General features: G+C 40.3%; 1 protein-coding gene across 1 annotated transcript in view; it reads right to left on the bottom strand.

Annotated features, from left to right (window-relative positions):
* Positions 1–7,204: 7,204 nt before the first annotated feature.
* Positions 7,205–24,171, bottom strand: part of LOC148031767 (DEA(D/H)-box RNA helicase family protein) — a 28,128-nt gene continuing 11,161 nt past the window's right edge. The window contains exons 2-8 of the mRNA XM_087685424.1: positions 19,892–20,167; positions 19,471–19,794; positions 9,841–10,032; positions 9,572–9,727; positions 8,983–9,497; positions 8,652–8,800; positions 7,205–8,415 (exon numbers count right to left, since the gene is read on the bottom strand). Coding sequence (XP_087541550.1) covers positions 8,018–8,415; positions 8,652–8,800; positions 8,983–9,497; positions 9,572–9,727; positions 9,841–10,032; positions 19,471–19,794; positions 19,892–20,167 — 2,010 coding nt within the window. The 3' untranslated portion in view covers positions 7,205–8,017. The remainder of the gene's footprint in view (positions 8,416–8,651; positions 8,801–8,982; positions 9,498–9,571; positions 9,728–9,840; positions 10,033–19,470; positions 19,795–19,891; positions 20,168–24,171) is intronic.

Below are 24,171 nucleotides of genomic sequence, written 5' to 3'. Positions count from 1 at the left end.
TATCTCTTTAGAGAGCTCCATGGCTTCCATAAGCCTACACACAATAGACAAATTTTGACATCATTTGACATACATTATCTAACGGCATGGAGTTGCTCACAACTATCAACAAAGGAAATCTTTTAAGGATTTGAACGATGTAAGCCATGGGTATCGATTCCACCCATATGCCTATGATGAGAGACATGGTTTATGTAACCACGGTATGAAAATGGGCATAACTCAAGTTATACATTTTGTATTAGGAGAATTTATAACTAGTTTTGGGCCTATGCAATCAAATCCTCTATCAATATGCTTAAGTGATACCAACTTTACTCAAAACTTGAGCTAGAGATCTACGATCGGAGAGATCTATAGTTGGGATTGAAAGTAAGGACAAGTATTTCAAGTATATGCACTAAAATCCTTGCTTACTACCAAAGTTAGGCAAAAGCCTTAATAGAAGCAAATCCATATTGAAGATTTTAAAAAGGCATGAGCATGTCGATGTGATTGGCTCAAATACAGAATATTGTTGGTATCTCTACTATAGCATTGATAACCAATTTAATGTAAATACATCAATAACTAATTTACTTATTTGTCACCTTCTAGCTCAAAGTTTTATCTTCACTCTTTGACCTATTTTGCACACATAGACATAGTGATGGGGCAATTTGAAGATTGTATGATGCAATAGATTCTCAATCAACAAAGCTACCTTTATGCCAAGCTTCAAACTCTTTTGTAGTCTATTGTGCTTTATTAAATCTCATCATCTGCCAACAAGCCAATGATATATACCTTAGCATGTATCTTTTTGCCCTTTTCAATTACTCCTACGCTTCTATAAGTTGTTAAAATTTTTGTAAAATGTGATCCTATCTAGGAAGACACCCTCATCTTACCCCAGTTCAAAGTAGCTTTGAACTTTGTTATACAACGCTTGCCCAGCATATCAACAATTAGTGCATTCCAAGCAACTATATCTGATGAAGTCCATCAAACGCTTCTCATCACACTTGGCATATAAATCAAATGCAACCTTTTGGGGAGCAAGTGACTCACCATATCATAAGGCAACAGGTTTCTACATCATTTTGTTTCTCTAAACGCAACATTTTGTGTGTAGGTGATAGTCATTCTCCCCCAAGTGGGGGACTGTCTACATCAAATCCTTCGTGATCTTGTAGCTCCTTTCCATTGTTTGAGGGATTGTCTAGTCTAGAGTATAGAGGTATAGCATTGGCAGCATGTGAGCACACATGGTTGAGACTACTTCTATGTGATATGGGGATTGAGGTATAGCATTGGCAGCATGTGAGCAACCATGTGCGCAGACATGGTTGAGACTACTTCTATGTGATATGGGGATTGAGATAGATGGTGGAGTTACCATGCATTGTGATGATAACATCAGTAGCATCATGCTTCCAAAGAACTTAGACTATCATGCAAGTACAAAGCATATTGAAGTGCACTATCATTTCATCAAAGAGAAAGTCATATGCATACTAGTGCAAATGCGTACAATAAATATCGATGTGTCCTTCATGAGTATGCATAGTTGCAATTCGTATTGGAAAACTTGTGATAGTAAACAAATGTAGAAACTTCACCAAAAAAAAAATCCACATTTGCAATAGCACACACACACAACTAACTATATGGCAGCCATCTTATTCCCTTACGTAGTCCCTTTTTATGGACTACAACACAAATGATCTACTGACATTCACAATGCAGAGATCTTGAAGTTGTGAAACATTGTAGATTTGGTAGGCATGCTTAAATCTTTCATTTGCAATACACAACATATACTAATTGGCTAATTGCATTATGTGTGTTGGGCACTTAGTGCTTGCTTTTGTTACTTCATATGGTGCAAATAGTTGGCTTTTGCTCCATTACACTCTCCAAACCACTATGTCTCATCCAAGAAGGTTTTGCCTTTCCAAAGTGGGAGAACATAAGCATACAAATCTTATTTGGCACGTTTGTATACGTTTTTCTATCTTTGGTTGTTCTAATGGTGGATAGTAATGCTTCTATCGACCTATAGGGGTTGTACCAATTCTAAGGGAGTGTGTGATAAAGAGGCTTTAGTTGTTATATTCTCATAGCACATTTTTGTAGTTGGCCCCATATCTTTATTGCTTACAATATTTATCAAGCTCATGGTACGGACCTTTGGGATTTAAGCCCTCTATAATCCCAATTATTTAAACTTCAAGCAAAGGAGCGATGTGGCCTACCATATGCCCTTATCTTATATTATGAATGGGGGTTGAGCTTTCCACACTTCTAATTCTTGAGAATGATTATCCTTATGAAAACGAGGCACTCAAAAAACCTTTGTTTGAAGGACGTGTCCAAAGAGTTGCATGTGCAACATCTTGAATGGAATGCATCTTAATCCTTACTAGTGCTCCATTTGCCTTTCTAAATCTATACAAGTGCATGCAACTACATCTGTTTTGGTTTCTTTCTTGAGTGGCAATACTCTCTCTACATTTGTAAAATGTTGCATAAGAGCTCATAAAAGAAACTATGTTCTTGATAAAGGACGCATTGAAAAAGGAACATGTGCAAGGGCTTAACATAAAGTTATGTTTGATCTTTCAAATGCTAAAATCACATTTTCACATCAAGATGATTACATGCAATTAGATTTTCTTTGGTTTCTTTTATGGGTGGCAAGGCTATAGCTGCATTTGTTACATGTTGCATAAGAGCTAATAGACAGAATTGTGAAGTGGTTGGATTAATCCAAGTAACAAAATTGTCAAGTGGTTGGATTAACCCAACAAAAAGATTGTGCTTCCCTCATGATCTTGTGTATATTGTCCAACTATTTGCATGCATCGATAGTGTTTGACAAACTTTTTGTTCAAGATAGAATCTCCAGTAAAGGCTTTGATCCATGAGTATGCCTAGCATGGCTTTGGTGACGAAGCTTTGAATTATTTGGAATCAATGCAAGATGAGGGCTTTTGCCCCAACCAACTATCTTTTTAATCATTCTAATCTTTTGTAGTAGCATAGGGGATATCAAGGGCGATGAAGAGGTGTGCAAGATGGGGCTATTGGAAAATTATGGAAATAGTGCATTTAGAATGGGACTTTCTTCTTGTACCCATGTGCACAAAGGCATCCTCGAATCCATTCAAATATGTGCCATTAAAACTCAAGAGAGAGGAAGAGAAGCTCATCTACAAAGGTCTAAGAGGTGTGCAAGCTACAAGGCTATCCCATTTCTAGGTTGCTATAAGAGCCCATTGTGCATGCATTATCATCCATGTTGCACTCTCTAAGCTATGTGTCTTATATAATAAGAGGTGGTCAAGGTAGCTATTGTACATCGAGATGTGTTCTCGACTAATAACAAGGATACGAAGTTGAGGGAAATCCCTATTTTTATTGGAGACACCTCCTAAATGAGGGAAATTGTAGATGTTAAGAATCATCATCAAGCATTATCTTCCAAATTCATGAGAAATTACTGAAGATCTATCTTTGAAGGACTTTTTATTAAAGTTTCATGAGAAACAGGTTACAATGGTTTTGTTTTGCCAAGTTTCTCTTCTTGCATTTAAAAAAAAACCAACTTAACCAAAGCATTCAAATCGCCTCATCATCAAACAAGGAGTAGATGCAAAAGTCTAATAAAAAGCAAGAAAACCATTGAGAATTGTTTGCACAACTAAATTGTCTAGTAAAATCACATCTACAACAATCAACAACCATTCCTTTACATCTTTACCCTTTGTCAAAAAATCGTCAATGGACTCACTTTCATCCATATGTTCACTTCTAATTGCTTACATAGGTAACCAACATGAGCCTCACTTCTTGGATACAAATGTGCAAGAGTCTCCCAAGCATCCTTACTATCTTACATAAGCAAATATGGGGGATCATGGTCTATTTAACAAACAATGAAAACAAAGCATGAGCCTAAGCATCTTTGCCATCCCAACAAATCTACTCAAGAGTAGGTGGTGGTGCTCTAGCAACGAATTAGAACTAGCACCATCCTCAACAACAGATGTTTATGTTGCTTTTGCAGCACTTGATAGCTTCTAAAACACCACTAGGATGTCTTTCAATTCCATGTAAAATGTTCCAAAGCCACTTTGTAGCTAATATATGACACATTATATAAGCCCATAGCGAATAGTTGGTTCCATCCAACTTGTCATCAATAGCCAGCATACGAAATACATGATTGTTGTTAGCCATGGATATTAATTGAACTTGATGCAAAAGTTGCATGTATAAAGGAAAATATGAACAAACCCAACTTGTGCTATGTAGCACACTACAAATTAGACTTTAAGGGTTCATATCTCTACATAATTGATTGATGTCAAAAATTATGTACAAAAACATGAAGTAGCCTATCTCATACTAGCAATAGTGCAAAGACAAGTTAAAATGAACTTGAATAAAAATTATGAGAGTCCTTATGTACCGACCCATAGTATCTATCGACTTGTGAACGCTCGTCAAATCTCTTCCCAAGCTAAGGAAATCAAGCGAAGGGTATTCATGACTCTATCAAGAGGTCAAAGCCCACTTTGATACCAATTGTTGGATGAATGCAAGTACATAGCTTGGAGAAGGTGAAACTCGAGAGAGCATAACTCAAAGTGTATTGAGAGGTATCAAACAAGAATATTTGCAAGACCTAATGATCCCAAGTGTGTTCACACGCATCACTACCAAAATATGGCAACATTTGGTCTTCTTGGGAAGTAATGTCCTGACAACAACACTGGGAAGCACTAAGGATGAAGAGAAGAAAGGCATGCAAGTTAATTATCATAAAAGAAGACATGCAACATTTAAAGATAGTACACTTGACATGTTTGAAGCACCAAAATTCATGCATGCGTCTTCAAGGATAGGCTTAGTAATAAGTTGGCTTTTCATTCTATGACCCCTACATAATCATTAAGAGAATTGGTGATGATGCTTTCTAGCATGAGTTATATATCAATAGGAGCAATATTCCTATATTTTCTAACTAAAACATCATAATGTTTTAAGTGGTTAAGAAAATATATTCCATTAATGAGGATTGATTGATCATCCAAGAGTACTTAGGCATCCTAGTGTTAAAATAATTTATTGAGCAAAATATTTGTTAAGTGAGAAATCATCATGGCAACCAACTTCATGTATAAATATTAGTAGTACTATGATCACACTTTACGACTAGCTTCATTAAATTTTTGCAATGATGCTTTTTTACATTATTTTATCCATAGCCTAGACAAGATTAGATATCATTGCTATCCTCCCAAAAGTTATCCATAATTTAACTGTGGCACACACTTTTTTGGCAATAGAAGGGTCCAATTCATTATGCACTAATAAACAATCTACATCAAGATGCTTAGTATATGATTACAATTTTCCTATTATGACATGTTAGTCTCTTGCCATCAATCTTGCCAATTTTGTGTGTGTGTGTGTCCAACCTCTCTTCTTTTCTTCTTCTGTTATATTCATTTTCTTGCTTTCTTCTTCTTGACCTCCTACACCCTCTCTCCTTCTTTACCTCTTTTCTTTACCCACTTCTTCTTCTTCTATCTTCTTTATCTTTCTTTTTCTTTTTCTTCTTCTTCTTTTGACCCCTCCTTAGGTTTCTAATTGGGGTACTACCAACACTCCCCCAAATGAGTGCCCTTCTCACGATGTGGACACTTGGGCTTTTTCTTAGTATCCTTCATATCCTCTTTCTTATCATCCGAAGATATAGGTAGGTGTTGAAAGACTATAATATTTATAACAATTTTCTCCTAACTCTTGAGTGGAAGTATGATGGGCAATGAAGGTGAACTAGTGGTTTTCATATGCTATTGTATAAAGCAAGAGTGACATGTTCATTCCAAAAGCAATGTTCATTGCTTCACAAACCCCTATCACCTAAATGGCACTTTTGACATCAATATATCACCCTTATCACCTAAGTGGCACTTTTAGTATCAATATTTTTTGGCTAGCTTTTGAAGATTTTTTAGTTAGTTAACATTTTGTGCTTGAAGCAACATGGGATATAAAAGTATTATATAATGCCTCAAAATATATATACTCCACTAGTTTTTAATGACATCATGTTTTCTTCGCTCTCCTTCTCTCCAAGACACCTCAATGACTACCTTCTATCTTTCAAGCAAGGTAGTATGAAGCATTTTCATTCATACTATCGATTCTTCAAAAGAAGGAAATTTAGCAATACCAAGTGCAATGGTAAAGTATACGACCAAGCACAAGTGCCATTTGTGTGTGAGATCTAGATTGAGCCGTACATGATGAGAATTCTTAAAGGAATGGGCACTCCATGATGGGTCTAGAGATTGAGGTATAAACCCCAACATTGAAAGATGAAGTAAAAATGGATGTATTCAATGATATAATAATTATAAGGGTGATGATCATGATGCTTGGATGCAAGTCTCTCTTATCTCATATCCAAATCTTACGCTTGCAAACCAAACTTGTGTCACTGATATCATAAATCAAGTCGCTCTCATCTAATATCCAAATCTTATGCTTGCACACCAACTTGTGTCACTGATATCATAAATCAAACTACCTTCACTACTGAAGGTGTATCAATGGTGTATCCTTCACATTGACTATGATAGGGATGATATTGAGGTCATTGCAATATTGGACGATGTTGACAATGAGACAATATAGTAGCAACACCTCCAAACATGTTATCTAAATAAGGCACCTAATTGCACACTTGTGGCAAAAAGGAGCCATAATTATAGTTGGACCTCAACTCAATGGTGATAAATTTGATGAAAACTTGTCATTAATAGCATGTAGTTGGACTTCCAATGGGGCTAGGTGGAGTTGTACCCCTTCCCCTCATGCTGCTCCTCCAATGCCTAGATGCCCGCAAGCTCATGACGGTTTCTTCACACCCATCCTACCAAAGTAACTCCACCTAGCCCCATAGGTAAGTATGGATCATTGCAGCTTTGAATTGGTACTGTCAAAATGGAACCAATTTGATAGTTTCTTCTTGAAGAACAAAACAATGATGCTATAACAAAAGGAATGCACAAGAGATGAGCTTAACTCATGTTGAGACGACCATCTTGATTTTCACCAAGAATAAGCTGTAGTTCATAAATCTATGCCCGACATATTAAAATAAGTTTGTCCATACCTAACAAAGTATGCAAATTCACCAACTTTGAACTGGTACACTGTCAAAATGGAACCAATTTGATAGTTTCTTCTTGAAGAAGAAAACACTCATGCTATAACAAAAGGAATGCACAAGAGATGAGCTTAACTCATCTTGAGACGACCATCTTGATTTTCACCAAGAATAAGATGTAGTTCGTAAATCTATGCCCGACATGATTCTTTAGGCTCTACCCTGGGTTTTTAAGCCAGTGTATTCAAGCCTCATACATGTGTACATACATGCGTCTTTTCTTGGAAGAGGCATTACAAGAGCAGTCTTATATATGAAAATTTCATAGATTCTCCTCTCTCAAAATCCATCAGGTCCAAACTAAGTTCTTAAAAATCTTAGCTTACTGTACTGTTTTATCCATGGGTTGCCTCCATGCAACCATGGGACAAAAGTTTGAAAGGCTGGACTATCAACCACAAATTTGATGGAGGTTGGAACCTCTCAAGTTGAGTCCATGGCCATGATACCAAAAGTGGTAATCAGATGCCTACTACCAGAGCGTACGTAGATGCATGCATGTAGATATGTTCAACAGACATGCACAAGGGGCATTCCTGTCCCATTCTGCTTTTCAGTAGGAGTAATTTCCCTTCCATGGGTTGACTGTTACGTTGTAATGTTGCAGTGAGGAGTACATAGTCAGCAGTGATCATACATTGCATACAATTTCACATAATGCAAGTAACTGTTAACCAGAGAAGTAATGCCATAAGTTCATTTTCTTGGTACGTTAGCCAGAAAGTTCACCCAAAACTTCATGCTTGTTAGTCCCCAGCTAGGCTCAATTACATCAGCTATCAGTTTAACTTAGCCCTTGGCCTTCAACATGTTGAGAGCTATCGATTCTTGCTCGGACAATGGGAGGTTAGCTAATTCATGAAAAGCCCTGCTCTCTCTTGGATCAGATCTCTGCCTGCCAGTAGCAGCTGCGTCCCCCCAGTCCTCTGAACCTTCAGACTCATCGGAGCTGCCACTGCTGAAGTATCTTTTTCTGCTACTTTGGGATTTTTCATTGTCATCCAAGCTTCCAAGCACCACATGCTGTGCATGCCCATCTGTTTGTGCTGCTTTATTTTTCTGTTTATTCCTTTTCTCCCGAACTCTTTGCTTCTCATGCAGTTTATCCTGCTTATCTCTTTGTCGCATCTCATCCTTGAGTTTCCTGTAACGCTCTTTAGCCACATCCTCAAGTGTATTGTGTGCATCTGAAGCAAATGTAGGTGTAGGAGAAACATTAGAGCTGACGTTCACACTTCCAATTGGCACTTGAATCTCTCTATTTCTAACACATGATAATTAATAGAAAGAACATATACATTAAGAATATCCCTAATCTAATGACTAGTAGATGTGCACATAAGATTTGGCATCACGAAAAGGTGTTGACAAGTATAGAGCACTCCCTGGCACATGGTCAGAGAACAAGATAGCAGCCACTTACAGGTTGTATCATCTCCATCTTGGCCTTCACTTGCAAATGCTGCTAACGGTGGTACAGCATTACCTTCCTCATCAAAGACAAACCTTTTACCTGCTGGTCGGTTTGGATTGATCTTCAGTTTCTTTTTTTTGTTCACCCTTGTGCCAAGACTACACAGACATATGTGAAAGAATTAATTCCAGATACACATGTAACTTGATACCCATGACATTGCAAATTAGCAAAGCTTTCAAATCTAATGAGATCCCACAATCCCACTAGTAAACAGCAAAGATCATGGACTTCCAACATTCTCAGATTTTGAGGGGCATGCACATTTAAGAAGTCTGACCTGATATTGTGTGTGATTGCAGGATTGTCCTGCTCAGACTTTTGAATCTTCTTTGTCAAGAATCCACCTCCAGTTGATCCAGTAAGACCCTGTGAAATAAGGGTTCTTTCTACTTGATTATTTCCCACTGATTGTTCATCTGCAGAAAGGAATAACTTGTCATCTTCATCCATCAGGGGGAGTTCTCTCCTTTTTTCAAGCCCCTGATTTGGCAGTTCCTCTAAGTTGCTTCTCTCAGCAGTTATTGTTGATTTCCCAGCTGCATCATCTTTGTCAGCTGCCCTTTTTGAGCCCTTGTTCAAAAAGCGGATGCGAGGTGTGGTGGGTAAACCCAATGAAACAGCATACTCTTCCAAGGGTAATTTCATAACATCAAAAATCTCTTTATCAGCACGAACATGGATTGACCTTAAATATGTGATGAATGCCCGTTGTGCCATGTACTTCAAGTCAGGGTCTTTAGATAAAACCCCTGCCAATGCACCTGAGACACGTTGAATTTTGCTTTCATTGGCCTGCAGCACTGATTGATGTCAAACATAACAGTCATCGCCTTAAAAATCCTGAAAACTAGACTTTCCTCAAATACCTTTATAACTTTGATGGGAACCTTAGCAGCTTTTAACTCTGCAATCATTTTAATCTCAGATGGACAAATGAAAAATACTGAGCGACCGCCCGATTTGTAACGTGCAGTCCGTCCAACCCTGTGTATGTATGATGGTACATCCTCAGGACAATCCATCTGCAGCAAAGTATCAAAAAGAGAAGCCTTTCATCAAACTGGAAAACCTTGAACCAAATGAATCTTTTTTGTAACTAGTTAACAATAAATACTCATACAAACAGACCTGCTACCTGAACCACCCAGTCAACTGCTGGAAAATCTAGGCCTCTTGCTGCAACATCAGTAGCAAAGAGGACGGAATGTTTTTCTTCACAAAACTTGAAAAAAACCAGCATCCGCTGGGTCTGCTTCATACGACCATGCAGACATCTGAGTGGAACACCTGGACGCAACTTCTTGAAACTCTCATGTACAAACTTCACCTGGAAACAATAGGTGCATATTGGCATCTGTTGATACTCATGCGCCTCACAACGACCTTATTCATGAACATTTGATGAAACAATCAACAGTTTTGAGAACTTAATTGAGATGAAGCAATTGAGGGTTAGGGAAAATAGCTATAAGAGTCAATAAGACCTACATAAACATTTGATGAAGCAATCAACAGTTTTGAGAACTTATATACTAACACTTGAGATGAAGCAATTGAGAGTCAGAGAAAATAGCGAGTAAACATACACTTAATAGACATTTCCGGCCTTCATAATATATTGGCCATAGCAACGAGTTACAAGAAAAATAACAGAAAAATAGGATTTGTAAAGGAAACTGATTCAGATACTTGTCCATGTCTGGGTTGCATATACCATCAATTTTGATTTCACCATGAAATGATTAAATACATCAGTAAGTCTGGAATAGAGTGATCTTCACCCTCTCTTTGTGTAATCTCAGTGGCAGAAAATGTGAAAAGAAGTTATGACCTTGGAACATTTAGAACTCATAATCAGCTGAAACCAGCCTTCCTTCTCGGAGAGGGTGGTAATACCTAATTAAGCACTTAATCTTGGACGATAGATACCCTGTTGGCCCCAAAACTGGTGTCCTTTGTGGTATTACTCTAACTTTTAATTGCTAATACATTGAGAACAAGCTGAAATTCCACAATCTTCTTGGCTGATCCAAAAGCCCCTCGCTGTACAAGAAATCAAGAAGAAATTTGGGTCAATTACCCCTTGATTTTCACCCAAGACTTGCATTAATGGAACCCCAACTGGCCAAATGTTGCCCCAAATCACAATGGATGAGCTGGCATTTGAAATCCTAGACAATTCCTTGAATTTCAGGTGCTGATTTCATGTTAGCTAGTATAATTTGTCACAGCTTTTGCCTTTGACACCCATTGCATCTTGGAGGTCCTTTACCTGTTACCATGAAATAACTACCGTGTGCAACACGTGCTTAACAACCTTGCACATCGGATTATTAAGTTAACCAAATGTTGCTAGCAAGATTAAAGCATCTCAAAAATTTCACATCCCCTTGCAGTTCATTGAACACAATGTCCAAGTGTTTTCTATGCTCTACCTCATTCTTTGAGTAGACAATCATATCAACAAAGAAAGTGCCCACAAATCCTCCATATGGTTTGAAGATGTGATTCATCATCCGATTAAAAGTGGTAGGAGCATTCGTAAGTCCAAAAGGCATGACAAGAAACTCATAAAATCCAAAAGGTGTCCTAAAAGCTATCATAGGCACATCCTCTGGTCTAAAGCTTAGCTGATGATATCTACTTTTTAAATCTATACGGCTAAAAATGGCTGCCCCCTGCACTCTATCCATAACATCATCGATCCAAGGGATCAAAAACCGATTCTTTATCGTGATTTTATTCAAAGCATGGTAGTCAATGCAATACGTCATGAACCATCCTTTTTCTATACCACAAGCATTGAAGAACTTAATGCAAAAAAACTAGAAGTAATTTTTGAGTAATGATTCACCATGCCACTGTACATTGTAAGACCATATGTCACAAAAGGCAATGGTAACAAACGGCCAATCAGTTTCCTTTGTTGAGCTAAATATGCACTCGCTTTACTTAAACAGCCCCAAAACTTGCTTAATTAATGAAGAAACCTTATTTATTTAAAAGAAACGTGATCCTGGAGAGTTTCTATGTCCCATAAGCACAAACCCACTTGGGAGGGCCCAAACTTACTATAAATACGTATGCTGCCCTCCATTCAGCCCTCAATCTCGTTTTTGCACATTTCAAGTGTTTCAACTTGCTGCCCACACCCTGTTCACGGAGAACATCTCATCCGAAGCTATTTATTGTTGTCTACATCAATTGGATCCTGATTTCCATTCCTCTTCACGCAGTTTAGAGTTGATCCCAATCAGGCAACTACTAGTCCTGCATAGACCTGTTGTCGAATTGCCTGCCACATCATCTGCAGCCTGCTTTTAGCAGTTTTCTCTCTCCTCCAGCTATCGCCCAACTTCTGTAGGCTATCGCTAGGTTGTCTAGCCTGCATTTGACAGTTTTCTCTCTCCTGTAGACCGTCCCGCCTACGTTTTTAGTCTTTCTCTCTCCTTTAAGTTGTCTTGCCTGCGTTTTTAGTCTTCCTCTCTCTTCACTGCCATCTACATCAGATCCAACTTCTCACTGCTGCGTTTGCTGGTGTTCGACATCCAAAGGCTACCTTGCTGCGATTCGGGATCCGTTCAGAGTATGACACACTCTCCAGCTCATTACCCCTACCTTGATCCTTGAGATACAGGAGTTCGAGGTTCAGTATTCATTCACAGTGTATTTGCTACATGAGCATTGTATATTCAGCAGTTATATCACTTCAGTTATTTTCCGTGTTCGTTGTCTCTAAGTTACCCTAACCCTAATTGTGTTCTTTTATCAATGTGCTTTGTTCTACGATTGTTATTTGTGCTTCTATGTCACAGTATTTCTTTACATGGTATCAAAGCTTCGTACTCTTTGAGAAACCTAGGCCTTTGATCTGAAAGCTCTCCGCCACAAGAAGCAAGAACAATAGTAGGTTCAAATGACTTCGAACACATCAACACCAATTCAGTCTCCAAAACAACCTATGCCGAGAACCAAGCGAGAGTGAACAGAATAGCTTGCTCCACAAAATTCCAACATGGTGGAAGACACTTCTGACAACACGGAAGAAAAGCTATACAAGCTTTCCACTGAAGAATATCATGTAATCATGGACTTTAGACGAAAAAAGATTGAGGAGCTCGATCGAAGGATTATCCTTCAGGAGAAGCTACTCAATGAAGCTATGTATGAATTTCTCTCTTCAAAGGTTGCGCGTAAATCTGATGATCTTGCAGGACCATCAAGACCTCCCTCAGAGATGGGCTCCCCTGTTAGAGAAAGAGATCCGGAGTATGCTCTATTCTTTCATCCTCTTCCATCCACTCCGGTTCAAGATACTGTAGATTCCATTCTTTCATCCTCTTCCGTCTACTCGCTTCAAGTTACTGTAGATTGGTCTTTTGTTTCTTCGTCTTTTACCTCTTCTGCTTTGCAATATACTGGTAGAAATCATGAGGAAGATAGAGTACGATCCGTTGACTACAGAAAAAGTTCTCTTCATGATCAATTCTTGTATGTTAACACATGTCATGGGGATTATAAGAAAAAGCCAAGTATCTCTTCTTCTATCCTTCCTTCTTTTCAGGTTGCTTCTCAAAATCAGAATGAATTTGGTGTTCCTATTTCTACATTGCATGGTGCATCATCATCATCATCATCATTTCATTTTCAATCATTAAATGGTAAAAATAAACAAAATGCATATGCACTTTTCACACCACAAATTCAAAACCCACCCATTCCACCACATTCTTCCGCTACTTCTTCACTTCTTTTTACACCATTTACATTCCCCTATCAAACACCTCATGTTGTACATCACACCGCACCAAGGGGTTACGAAAACATAGGCACCACTTTTAGGATCTCATCCTTTGATTAGTCGGGCAGTGTTTCACCTACTTCTCCCACACTTTCGAGATCATTGCAGCTTGGGTATCCCCCTTAGTCTTGCCCGAGTGTGGATCAATTGATACCACAGCTTGCCTCTATAGCATTACCTAGTGGACTTCTTGGTCATTCTCTTGTGCCCTAGCCAAGCTTTGGACAAGGCTTTCGTGACCAAGTGCCTCCACCTCCATCGACATCTTATGAAAATATTAATGTTTCAGTGCCTCTGCATCAATCGACACTCATTAAACACTCCCAACCCTATTTCTGCCTACCCACCTTTTCCCCCTCACTCTTCCTATCAGACACACCCACCACCACCACCATACCCTCCACCTCCAACTTATCCCACTTTTCTGACACCTCAGGGTTCCAGCTCATCTTCTGCCAAGCATACTTTCAATAATAAAACTCATTTTCAACCGGTCAAAATTTACCACTTCTTACGGAATTCTCCAGTACAAGGACTCCTAAGTCTCTGACGATCAAGTCACATTGTTTCTGAACAAACTTCCCAAGAAATACTTCAATTTTGAGAAGGTATAGTTTCGAAGCCTACAATGCCTACTTTCTATAAATTTGAGTGTCAATTGTTGTGTTACCCGCGATTATTCGATCAATTTCATATGAACTCTTCCTCAAAGGGGGCTCTTATTACTCATTCTCAGAAGGGGCAACAAGGGAAGGGCAGACAAAATCAAACCTCCACTCAAAATCAAAAACAAAATCAATCCAAGGAATCACAAGAAAACTCCAAATCATAACTCAGACAAGGGTGGCAAAATATACCTAAAAAGAATAGGTATTATCAACATTGTCAAAAGACTGGTCATTTTGACAACGAGTATCAATCAAAGGCCAAAGGTACAACACCCAAATCTATATCTCAGACCCCCGCCCCTCAGTCGAGCAACCCCTAGCAAGGGAGGCAGGGTGATGGCAAGGGGCAGTTTAAAGGTCTGACTCATACTGCCACCGCTAAGCCATCTCAATCGACAACATTTTCAACTCCAGAGGGCTTGTTTAACTGGTCTCCAAAGGCCCACATCATCTCCATAGAGACATCAGATACGAGTCTCGTTCACATCTGTGAGTTGTCTCCTGACGAAATTACCACAGAGACCCATTCGTCACAGCCGAGCACTTCAGCTCCTGTTTGGATTGCGGACAGTGGAATTACACATCATATATCTCCTATAGAGGACATTTTCCATAACCGAGCCCCTGCAGCCGAGTGGGTCCATGTAGGAAACAACTCCTTGGTCAAGATTCAGGCTCAAGGTAGCGTTAGTTTTGCCACTGACAAGGGTCCAGATCTAGCTTCGTTGGACAGTGTATACCATGTTCCCAAGCTTGGGGTGAACTTGTTATCTATTTAGCAGCTTTGCCAATTGGGGTGAGCAATTTTCTTTACAGCGACCACAATCAAGATCCTTGACTCTCAGACTGGTTTAGTGATTGCTCGCGGTGAGACACAGCCTAATGGCCTTTACCCATGACTCATTTTTTGACCGAGCCGACAGCCGAGGACTCTATGGTCCACAGTTTCCAAGCATTAGCCACATCTCAGGAGCCTACAAGCAATGAGCATCTTTGGCACTTTCGCTTAGGACATATTAATTATGACTCTCTTTATAAGTTATCGCGCCGTCAGCTGGTTAAGGACATTCCATGCCTAAAACTCGCTCGAGATGTCTGTAAAGCTTGTTAGCTCGAAAAGCAGCACCGTACCCCATTCCCTCAGCAATCCACACATCATGCTGAGGAGCCTCTTAGATTGATTCATATTGATCTTTATGGACCGACATCCACTGCCGCCTTGAATGGCACGTTGTACTTCTTTTTTATAGTGGATGATCATTCTAGATACATGTGGGTGTACTCCTCAAGCATAAGTCCGATGCTTTCACATATTTTTCCGTTTGGGTGCTGCTGGTTCATAACCACACTCGACGTCATGTTGGTTGTATGAGTGATAGCGGTGGTAAGTTTATCTCCCACGAGTTTTCCAAGTTTCTACTGAAGCATGGGATCTCTCACCAACTCACCTCTACTAACTCCCCCTCTTAGAATGAAGTTGTAGAGCGTAGGAACTGAACAATCATGGAAATGGCACGCTCTATGTTATTCGCAACAAAGCTTCCTGAACGCCTTCGGGTCGAGGCTGTTAACACTTTGATGTACATCCTCAACTAATTGTGGCTCTTCTTCAAAAGACCCCGTATGAGGCATTTTTTGGCTCCCGCCTTGTCTTTTTCCACTTTAGAGTCTTCAAGTATCGTGCCTATATACACACGTCTCTTGATCCTACTGTCCACTTGTCAAAGGATATTCTAGGACAGCCCTTCAATGCACATACCTATCGCTCTGTTGTAGAAAAACTTCTTTGGTTAATTCACACTAGGCCAGATTTAGCTTACTCAATTAGCATACTCAGTCAGTATTTCACACCACCTAGGATCTGACATTGAAGTGCATGTCTTCATGTGTTGCATTATTCATGGTATACTTATTCTTATGGCCTGACATATGATTTTGATTTATGTTTGCAGGGATACATTGATTCTAATTAGGCAGGAGATCCCAACACCCAACGTTCTCATGGCGGCTACCTCTTTACCTTGGGCACGGCTCCCATTTCTTGGTCAAGCCATAAGTATGAGACAGTGGCGGCTTCCACGACCAAGGCTAAGTACCGGGCTCTCTTCGATGGCACCACCGAGGCCATCTACCTGAGGAGTTTACTGGCGACACTTCATTTCCCATGCGACTCTCCCACCGTTATCTACTACGACAACCAGGGTGCCATTGACCTTGTGGGCAATCCGATCATTACACCACGGACGCGGCATGGGGAGTCCACTTTCATTTTTCCAGAGAGCAAGTTGAGCTAGGCATCATCCGCCTAGACTTTGTGCCTACATCCGACAATTTTGCACATATTTTGACCAAACCGATTCTTCAATACCTGTTACCTAAGATCGGTTTGGATACACCCTCCCCTACTTCAGCTTGACGGAAAGAGGGTGCTTCCCTTTTGCTTTCCCTTCCAGTTTGAGAGGGGACGGCTACTTCTCTTGATAGTGATAGTAATGTTACTTACAATTTTTTTAAAATCCATTCATTTGTTTTTCTGTATTGTATTATGGACATTTATAACTTCATCCGCACTATCAAAATGACAAAATTGTAAAAGGGTGCTTAGACAAGTGAACAATTCCCTTGCGAGGACACTATCCAAGTGGCACCGTTGCATTGTATCTTGCGTGAGCATGACATCTTGCATTACCCCGTGCATTGGCATTCTGTTCATATGAACATGTATCTATACGCATTTATCCCTTTTCGGTCTTTTGGAGTGGTCGACTCTAGATCCACCATATTTGTGGCATTTCCCGTAGCATTCTTAAAGGCAATTTTTTCTTTGCTTGGTTTCTTGCTTTCCTTGTCTTGCTTGCTTCACATATTTGCTATACCCACAGTCATTTTTCTCCTTCACCGACACCCAGTAATGATAGGGATAGTATGCTTGTTTTGTAAAGGTCTTAAGTTTGACCATCCTTATTATTCTCCCATTTGGGGCACAGATACTTAATAGGACGAAAACTGATCTGAACCCCACACTTAATGCCAAATTAATCCACAAAAAAAAACAAGCAAACAAACACAAAAGAAAAATTCCATCATGATTCCATCCGCCTTTGTAAGGAGCTAAGGTGCACCCTTTATCTGATGCCCTGTCCTCTCTAGGGTGATCACTTGGGCTCCCTTGGTAAGATGGCCATCGCATCTGTAGTCTTAGTAGGCCACTAGGCAGCTGGGCCTAAGAGGGGATATTGAGCTAAAAAAGCATTAGTCTTACTTAAACAATCCATAAACTTGCTTAATTAATGAAGAAAGAAACGCGATTCTAGAGAGTTTCTGTGTCCCATAAGCACAGACCCACTTGGGAGGGCCCAAACTTTCTATAAATACGTATGTTGCACTCCATTCAGCCCCCAATCTCGTTTTTGCAGATTTCACGTATTTTTACTTGCGGGCACACCTCGTTCACTGAGGGCAACTCATCCGAAGCTGTCCATTGCTATCTACATCAGTTGGCACCTGATTTCCAGTCCTCTTCACACAATTTGGAGCTGATCCCAGCTAGGCAACTGCTGTTCCTGCATAGATCTATTGCCACACTGCCTGCCACATCATCTGCGGCCTGCATTTGGCAGTTTTCTCTCTCCTCCAACTACCGCCCAGCTTCTACAAGCCCTTGCCAAGCTACTTAGCCTACGTTTGACAATTTTCTCTCTCCTAGAGGATGTCTTGCTTGCGTTTTTAGTCTTTCTCTCACTTGTAGCCTGTGTTTTTAGTCTTTCTCTCTCCTCACTACCGTCTGCATCAAATCCAACTTGTCACTGTTGCGTTTGCTGGTGTTCGACATCTGAAGGCCACCTTGCTACGATTCGGGATCCATTCAGAGTATGACTCTCTCTCCAACTCATTACCCCTATCCTAATCCTTGAAATACAGGAGTTCGAGGTTCAGTATACATAGTGTGTTTGCTCCATGAGCATTGTATATTCAGAAGTCATATCACTTTAGTTATTTTCTGTGTTCATTGTCTCTGAGTTATCTTGACCCGAACTGTGTTCTTTTATCAATTTGTGCTTTGTCGTACAATTGTTATTTGTGCTTCTGTGTCAGATTATTTCTTTATATCCTTCACATACAATTCATGTCTTAAATTCATGAGACATCTGTGAGGTGAACATGCTCAACCTATGATATCATCTACAAGAGAGTATCACCCAAACATGAAACCATTAACTTTTCTTAGTGTGGGAAAAGTAACCTATTTTCTCTCTATTTTCCTATCATTCATGGTTGACTCATGCAATCAATTCACCATGCCCTTTCATGATCTTTTCTGTAGCAATTAAGGAAGAACTTGGCAACCCTCAAAAGTCTTGATTCCTCCACACATATATCATGTATCATATTTGTTGTCCTCTTGCTTCCCTTTTCCCATCCCATACAAACTCCCTTGCTTGTATTCTCTAAGAAAAACCAATTGTGAATTGCATTCTTAACTACTCTCATGTTTTTTATTCATTTCCAATAATCATTTGCCAAGGAAAACAACATTTTTATAATCCCCAATTACAATTTGCATTCGTATCAATTGATTTTTTTCAGTCTCACCTTGTTTTTCCCTCCAAAATAAACATTCTTCTATCAGCTTAAAGACCGAAAGGGCTGCAATGACACCCATGAAAGTGCAAAATGATCAGAAACCATCCTTGTTTGTTTAGCACCTTCAGGCACTTTAATCATTTGTTTTCCTGTTTTTTGTTTGCAGCACTGCATGCTACTGTCATCTCATATGGTTCACTTTAGCCTCATATGACATTGCATCTTATGGGCTGCCTCCTATCTACCACATCTGATAACTTGTGTTCTCATAAGTTGAACTGTCCTTTGCCAAATGTTACTCCTCTGAATGTGCCATCTTTACAAACTATATTAGGCCAAAGCAATAGTGATGAATAGATATTGCCTACAGAGCTGTCACATTTTCACATTAATGTAATCTAGCACTTTGGTCAACAAGGATGGGAGAGAAAATCCACTGAAGAGATCTTGCCCTTCATGCTACATCATATCAATCCAACTTCACCTTCAAAAAGTTCAGAGAGGTAAGATGTAGGAATACTGCATCTTATTGTGCCAGTATTGTTCTAAAACAGAGGCCATCAACAAAGTGTAGTTAGATGAAAAATAAATTCAAACGAAAAATCCTGACCGCACTTTTCTGATACATAATTTAGGGCTCACAAGCATAGGTGAAAAAGGCCTTAGAACAACTGCCATTTTTCAAAAACACAAAAACCCAACAAAAGCTTACCTGCTTGCAGCTTGAAAGAAAAATAAGCGTTTTCGAGCGAAGATGTGTTTTAATAAAGCTCCACAGCATGTCAATCTTTTCATCAAGAGGAACGACCATAGCTGTTTGCTGCAGCCGAGCAGGAGTTGCCACAGTAGACTCTGCATGTACTGCCAGGTATTCAGGATCTTTTAAGCTTAGCCTTGCAAGATCCTGAACAGATCGAGTCTGAGTAGCAGAAAACAACAATGTCTGTCTCTGTTTTGGTAGTTGCGCAACAATTGCATTCAATGTGTTTGCAAAACCCATATCTAAGATTCGATCTGCCTCATCAAGGACCAGGATCTGCACAGGTATTCCCTCTTGATTATTATATTGACTGCATTGACTCATCAATGTACTTGAAGTGTCTTAAGGAATACAAGCAAACAAAAAGACCTACTTGAAGTTGGGTACAATCAAAATTTGGAGTCTCATCCATGTGTTGCAGGAGCCGGCCTGGTGTACACACCAAAACATTAAGCCTGTTGACACGTTCTTTTTCTGCAGAAACATCTTTGCGTCCCCCTATGAGCAACCCACCACTAATGCTATGGTGTTTTCCAACTTTACGCAACTCCTCAAATATTTGCACAGCAAGTTCCCTTGTAGGGGAAATTATAATAGCTCCAACACCATCCATGCTGCCCCAACGCAGCCGGAATAGCTTTTCCACAACCTGCATAAGCAAATCCCTCACTTGGTTAAATGAAAGAGCACAACAAGTTAAATGCGTAGAACACCTCAAGTACTAGTAGGTATTGCCTCAATCAATCAGCACTTCTTACCCATCTGCTTAGAATACAGACTCCTCATGCTACATCTTTCAGAATCAACTACTTGAAAAACACCAAGTCAAATACTTCTTCTTAGTCTACAACATTTTTAGTCCATACCAAAAAGCACTACCTAGACTGAAAGTTTGTCAACTGTGTGGTGAAATTTGCATGCTAATGATGAATGCCATGGGGTCACACTGTGAGAATCAAACGTGAACACGGAGAGGAGACAAAGAACGCAAGAGAGAGAAGGAACAATGTAACTGCAATGGCTGAAGGTACAAGGCTGCAACGGTCAGCCCCAACATGCAGCTCTACACCTCGATGTGGATGCCAAATGGTAGCAAGGAGATTGCCTCGACTAAAAGTTTGTCAACTGTGTAGTGAAACTTGCATGCTAATGATGAATGCCACTGTAAGAGTGTGCAACGGAAAGAGGAACGTGAACACAAAGAGGAAGAGACAAAGAGAACGAAAAAGAGAGAAGGAACAATGTGACTGCAATGGCTGAAGGTACAAGGCTGCAACGGTCAGCTCCAACACGCACCTCTACACCTCAGTGTGGATGCCAAAGATCGTGTAGGATCAATGATGGATAATGAAAGTGGGAGGGCAAGCTGCCTATATATAGGCAAAAAAGGAGGCAAAATTGGTCAAAACCCTAAAAAATGGCCAAATTGCACACAAAGAAATACACTAATGTGCCCTCCATCTAAAGTGCCTAAAACACATAAAACAACAAACAAATACAATGTTAGAGCTCCTAATGTCCTCATCTAACTCAAACTAAGGCTCACAAGCAAGAGATGACCACACAACACACGACTACTAACACCCCCTCTCAGATCTTGGATATGGCGGAAGGCCAAAGGAGAGGTGCATCCGAGGGTGGCAAGAAGAGAGCCAATGCTGACATAGTCTATCAATGAAGAAAGCCAACCAAGGAGCAAGATCCCCTCTCCATAGAAAAATCCCATCGAACGAAAGGCCACCAAAGGGTAAAGGAAACTAAAAGGCCTCGAACACATCACTCTAGAAAACTCCAATCAAGGATGAGTAAGCTAAGTCTCTAACCCAACTATGAGACAACAGAGAGAAACTATTGAAGGCGCCATAAGCTACATAGAAACAACAAGTACCAAGGACCAAGCGGCACGGAAGGGTGGCTCAATAACAAAGAAATGAGGTCACCGCATGAAGGAAAGGCCAAAAGTAGGCTGGAAACCCTGAAGCAACTCCTCACGATCCTGGGAAGTCCCCCTCTGAAACACAAAGGGCCAAGAAATCCACAACCACATCACCAATATTGTAACCCTTTGAAAGAAAGGGGAGATACAAGGAAACCACCATAGAAGATGGTGGGGGATGGGATGGAACCTTTCGGATAAATGGTGCACAATCAAAAACCCGTGCAACTATAGAAATCTGTCTCGGAGAGCCATGCACAATGGAAGGGGAATGGAGCATACATAGCCGCCTCTAGCCAACTTGTCACAAATGTGACTCCTATAGTAGAATCATCAACAAAGATAGCCGGCTCAATGAACACAACATGGGTCCCAAGTCTAGAAAATCCAAAGACTGAGAGGAGAGGAAAGCCCATGTCAATAACATGGAGGGCCTCAAAAATGGAGATCAATGGACGCTCAAACAATAGAGGCAAGGCACCAACACCATTAAAAGGCACCAAAGAGATATCACTAGCAGTGACAATACTATCTAATGGATAGAGATCCTACAACAAACAACCTCGGGAAGTCATAGGACTCGAAGTACCACGGCTGATGAGCCAAGGCTACTCAAGAAACAAGATAGTCGAAGAAGTCTCCTTCTCCTAATAAATGTGAAGAAACACGATCTTGGTAGCAATAATAAGTGATGAAGTTAAAAAAGACAGGTTCCGTGGTAGATCCACCCTTCGCACCCAGACGAAGGTGAGGATATATCCGCTAGCACGTCTCCTTGAGGTGCGAGGTCTTCCCACAATGAGGACACGTGGGATATCCTCTACACTTCCCCACAAAATCTGTATTAGAGTTGAAAGATAACTCCAACTTCTTCCTCTCCCCTCGGCGTGTCTTGTACCTATAGATAAAGCCGTACAAGCATGGCCATGTGCAAGGGCTCCACAAGAATCTAGCTCATTGTGACACGCATCCTGCTCAAGAACCAATGGAACTAGCTCCTCCCAAGTGAGAATCTCCTGACTACGAAAAGTAAGAAGACTAGTATAGAACACATCATATGTCCATGATAGAAGATGTGAGAGAAGTGTCACAGCTAGGTCCACCAAAGAAATGTCCACACCAAGGAATAAAGGCTCATCTCAAATCTCCTCCATCCTGTGGATTTGATCCCTCATCATAGGAAAATCTACAACAGAAAGTTGTTATAGCTTCAACTCAAGAGATCGAAGATGCCCAAATGTCCGGATCCGGAAGAGGTATGCCAATCTCCTCCAAATCTTTGCAACGGTGCGGGTATATCTAACATGCACAAGCACAAAATCTATACAACCCAAAAGAATAAAAGAGCAAGCTTTGGCATTCAATCGATTCCATAAAGCTGTCAAATCCAGAGTCACACTATCATGAGGATCCACAAAAAGTCTACATATAGGTACAGAAACAAAATCCCAAGGTCACAATCATCAAGGAGACACTCCATGTGACACAACCATAGAAGATAGTTCATCCCATCCAACTTATTGAATGTGGAGAGAGAGGGTAGAACTGGCACTTGCTCAAAAGATGCCATCAATGTGAATCGGGAACTAGAAACCGTAAAGAATATAACGGGAACACGTGATAGGATGAAGGTTAGTCTGAATGATCTCGAACCACATGATCCCCCATAGCATACACATCGGCCATATTTGTCCTTCAAGAAATACCTACAAGAAAACAAAGAAAATGCTGCAATTGGGATGTCCACCTGTACAGGATCCATCAGTGGGCTGATCAGAAAACAACTGATAGACAGCAAGCAAGACAAGGAGCGGAGTATCCGTGGTGAAAGTGAACTTCATGGCAAGAAGGTAGACTATCCTACAAACGCAAGTGTCTACAGAACTGCTGAACACAACCAAAAATGGGCTCAAATTTGACACGCTTGCCTGGTACACAGAAAGAAACCTGACTTGAGTTGTGATACAATGGGCGATTCAATGTGATAACTAATACGATGGGGCAGAGATGAATACAAGCTCAGTTACATTCGAGACAGAGGCAGGAGATGCAATTCTCCTCCCAACCTTGCCTAGATAGTTGCTGGCAACTCCCATCATGATCCAATTGCCAGCCGTCAACTCTTGGTGAGTCCTACTATTCTTGGACTCTCTTTCATTCTAGGCTCCCCTAAACCCCGTTCAAGTGCCCAAGTCCCCCGGACAGTCGTCCCTCGCGTCTATTTCCCGTAATTTACCTTGATAATGTAACATTTCCTTCCCCTTAAGAATCGGTTTCGTCCTCGAAAACAATACTTGGAAGGTCTAACTGTAAATTGGGAAACCTTTTCCTTAAGGTACTTACTCACTCCCATGTTGAGCTTTCTTCTGAACAATCTTTCCATTTGACCAAACATTCTTGATAAATAGTATTCCTTGTTCGTCTGTTGCGAACATTTAATATTCTTTCTGGTTCATGTGGATTAGATCATCTAATAGCTCCTCAATGTTATCATTTAAGATTAGATTATCCAAATAACCCAGCTTCTTCCTTAGCTTACTTACATGAAAAACTGGATGTATTTTACTACCAGCAAGTAGTTGGAGCTTGTAAGCCTGTTTTCCCACCTTTTTAAGTATTGTGAAAGGGCCACAATACCTGGGTGAAAGCTTTGGACATTGTTCCGTTTTCACGGTTTTAGTTTGTTCAGGCACTTTAAGATAGACCAATTCTCCTTC

Source organism: Lygodium microphyllum, chromosome 9 (assembly GCF_053477565.2).
Source record: "Lygodium microphyllum isolate KBCC chromosome 9, Lygodium_microphyllum_v1.1.10, whole genome shotgun sequence".
In the NCBI taxonomy this organism is placed as follows: domain Eukaryota; kingdom Viridiplantae; phylum Streptophyta; class Polypodiopsida; order Schizaeales; family Lygodiaceae; genus Lygodium; species Lygodium microphyllum.
The sequence above is the reverse complement of the archived record's forward strand: the minus strand, read 5'-3'. Positions and strand labels throughout refer to the sequence as shown.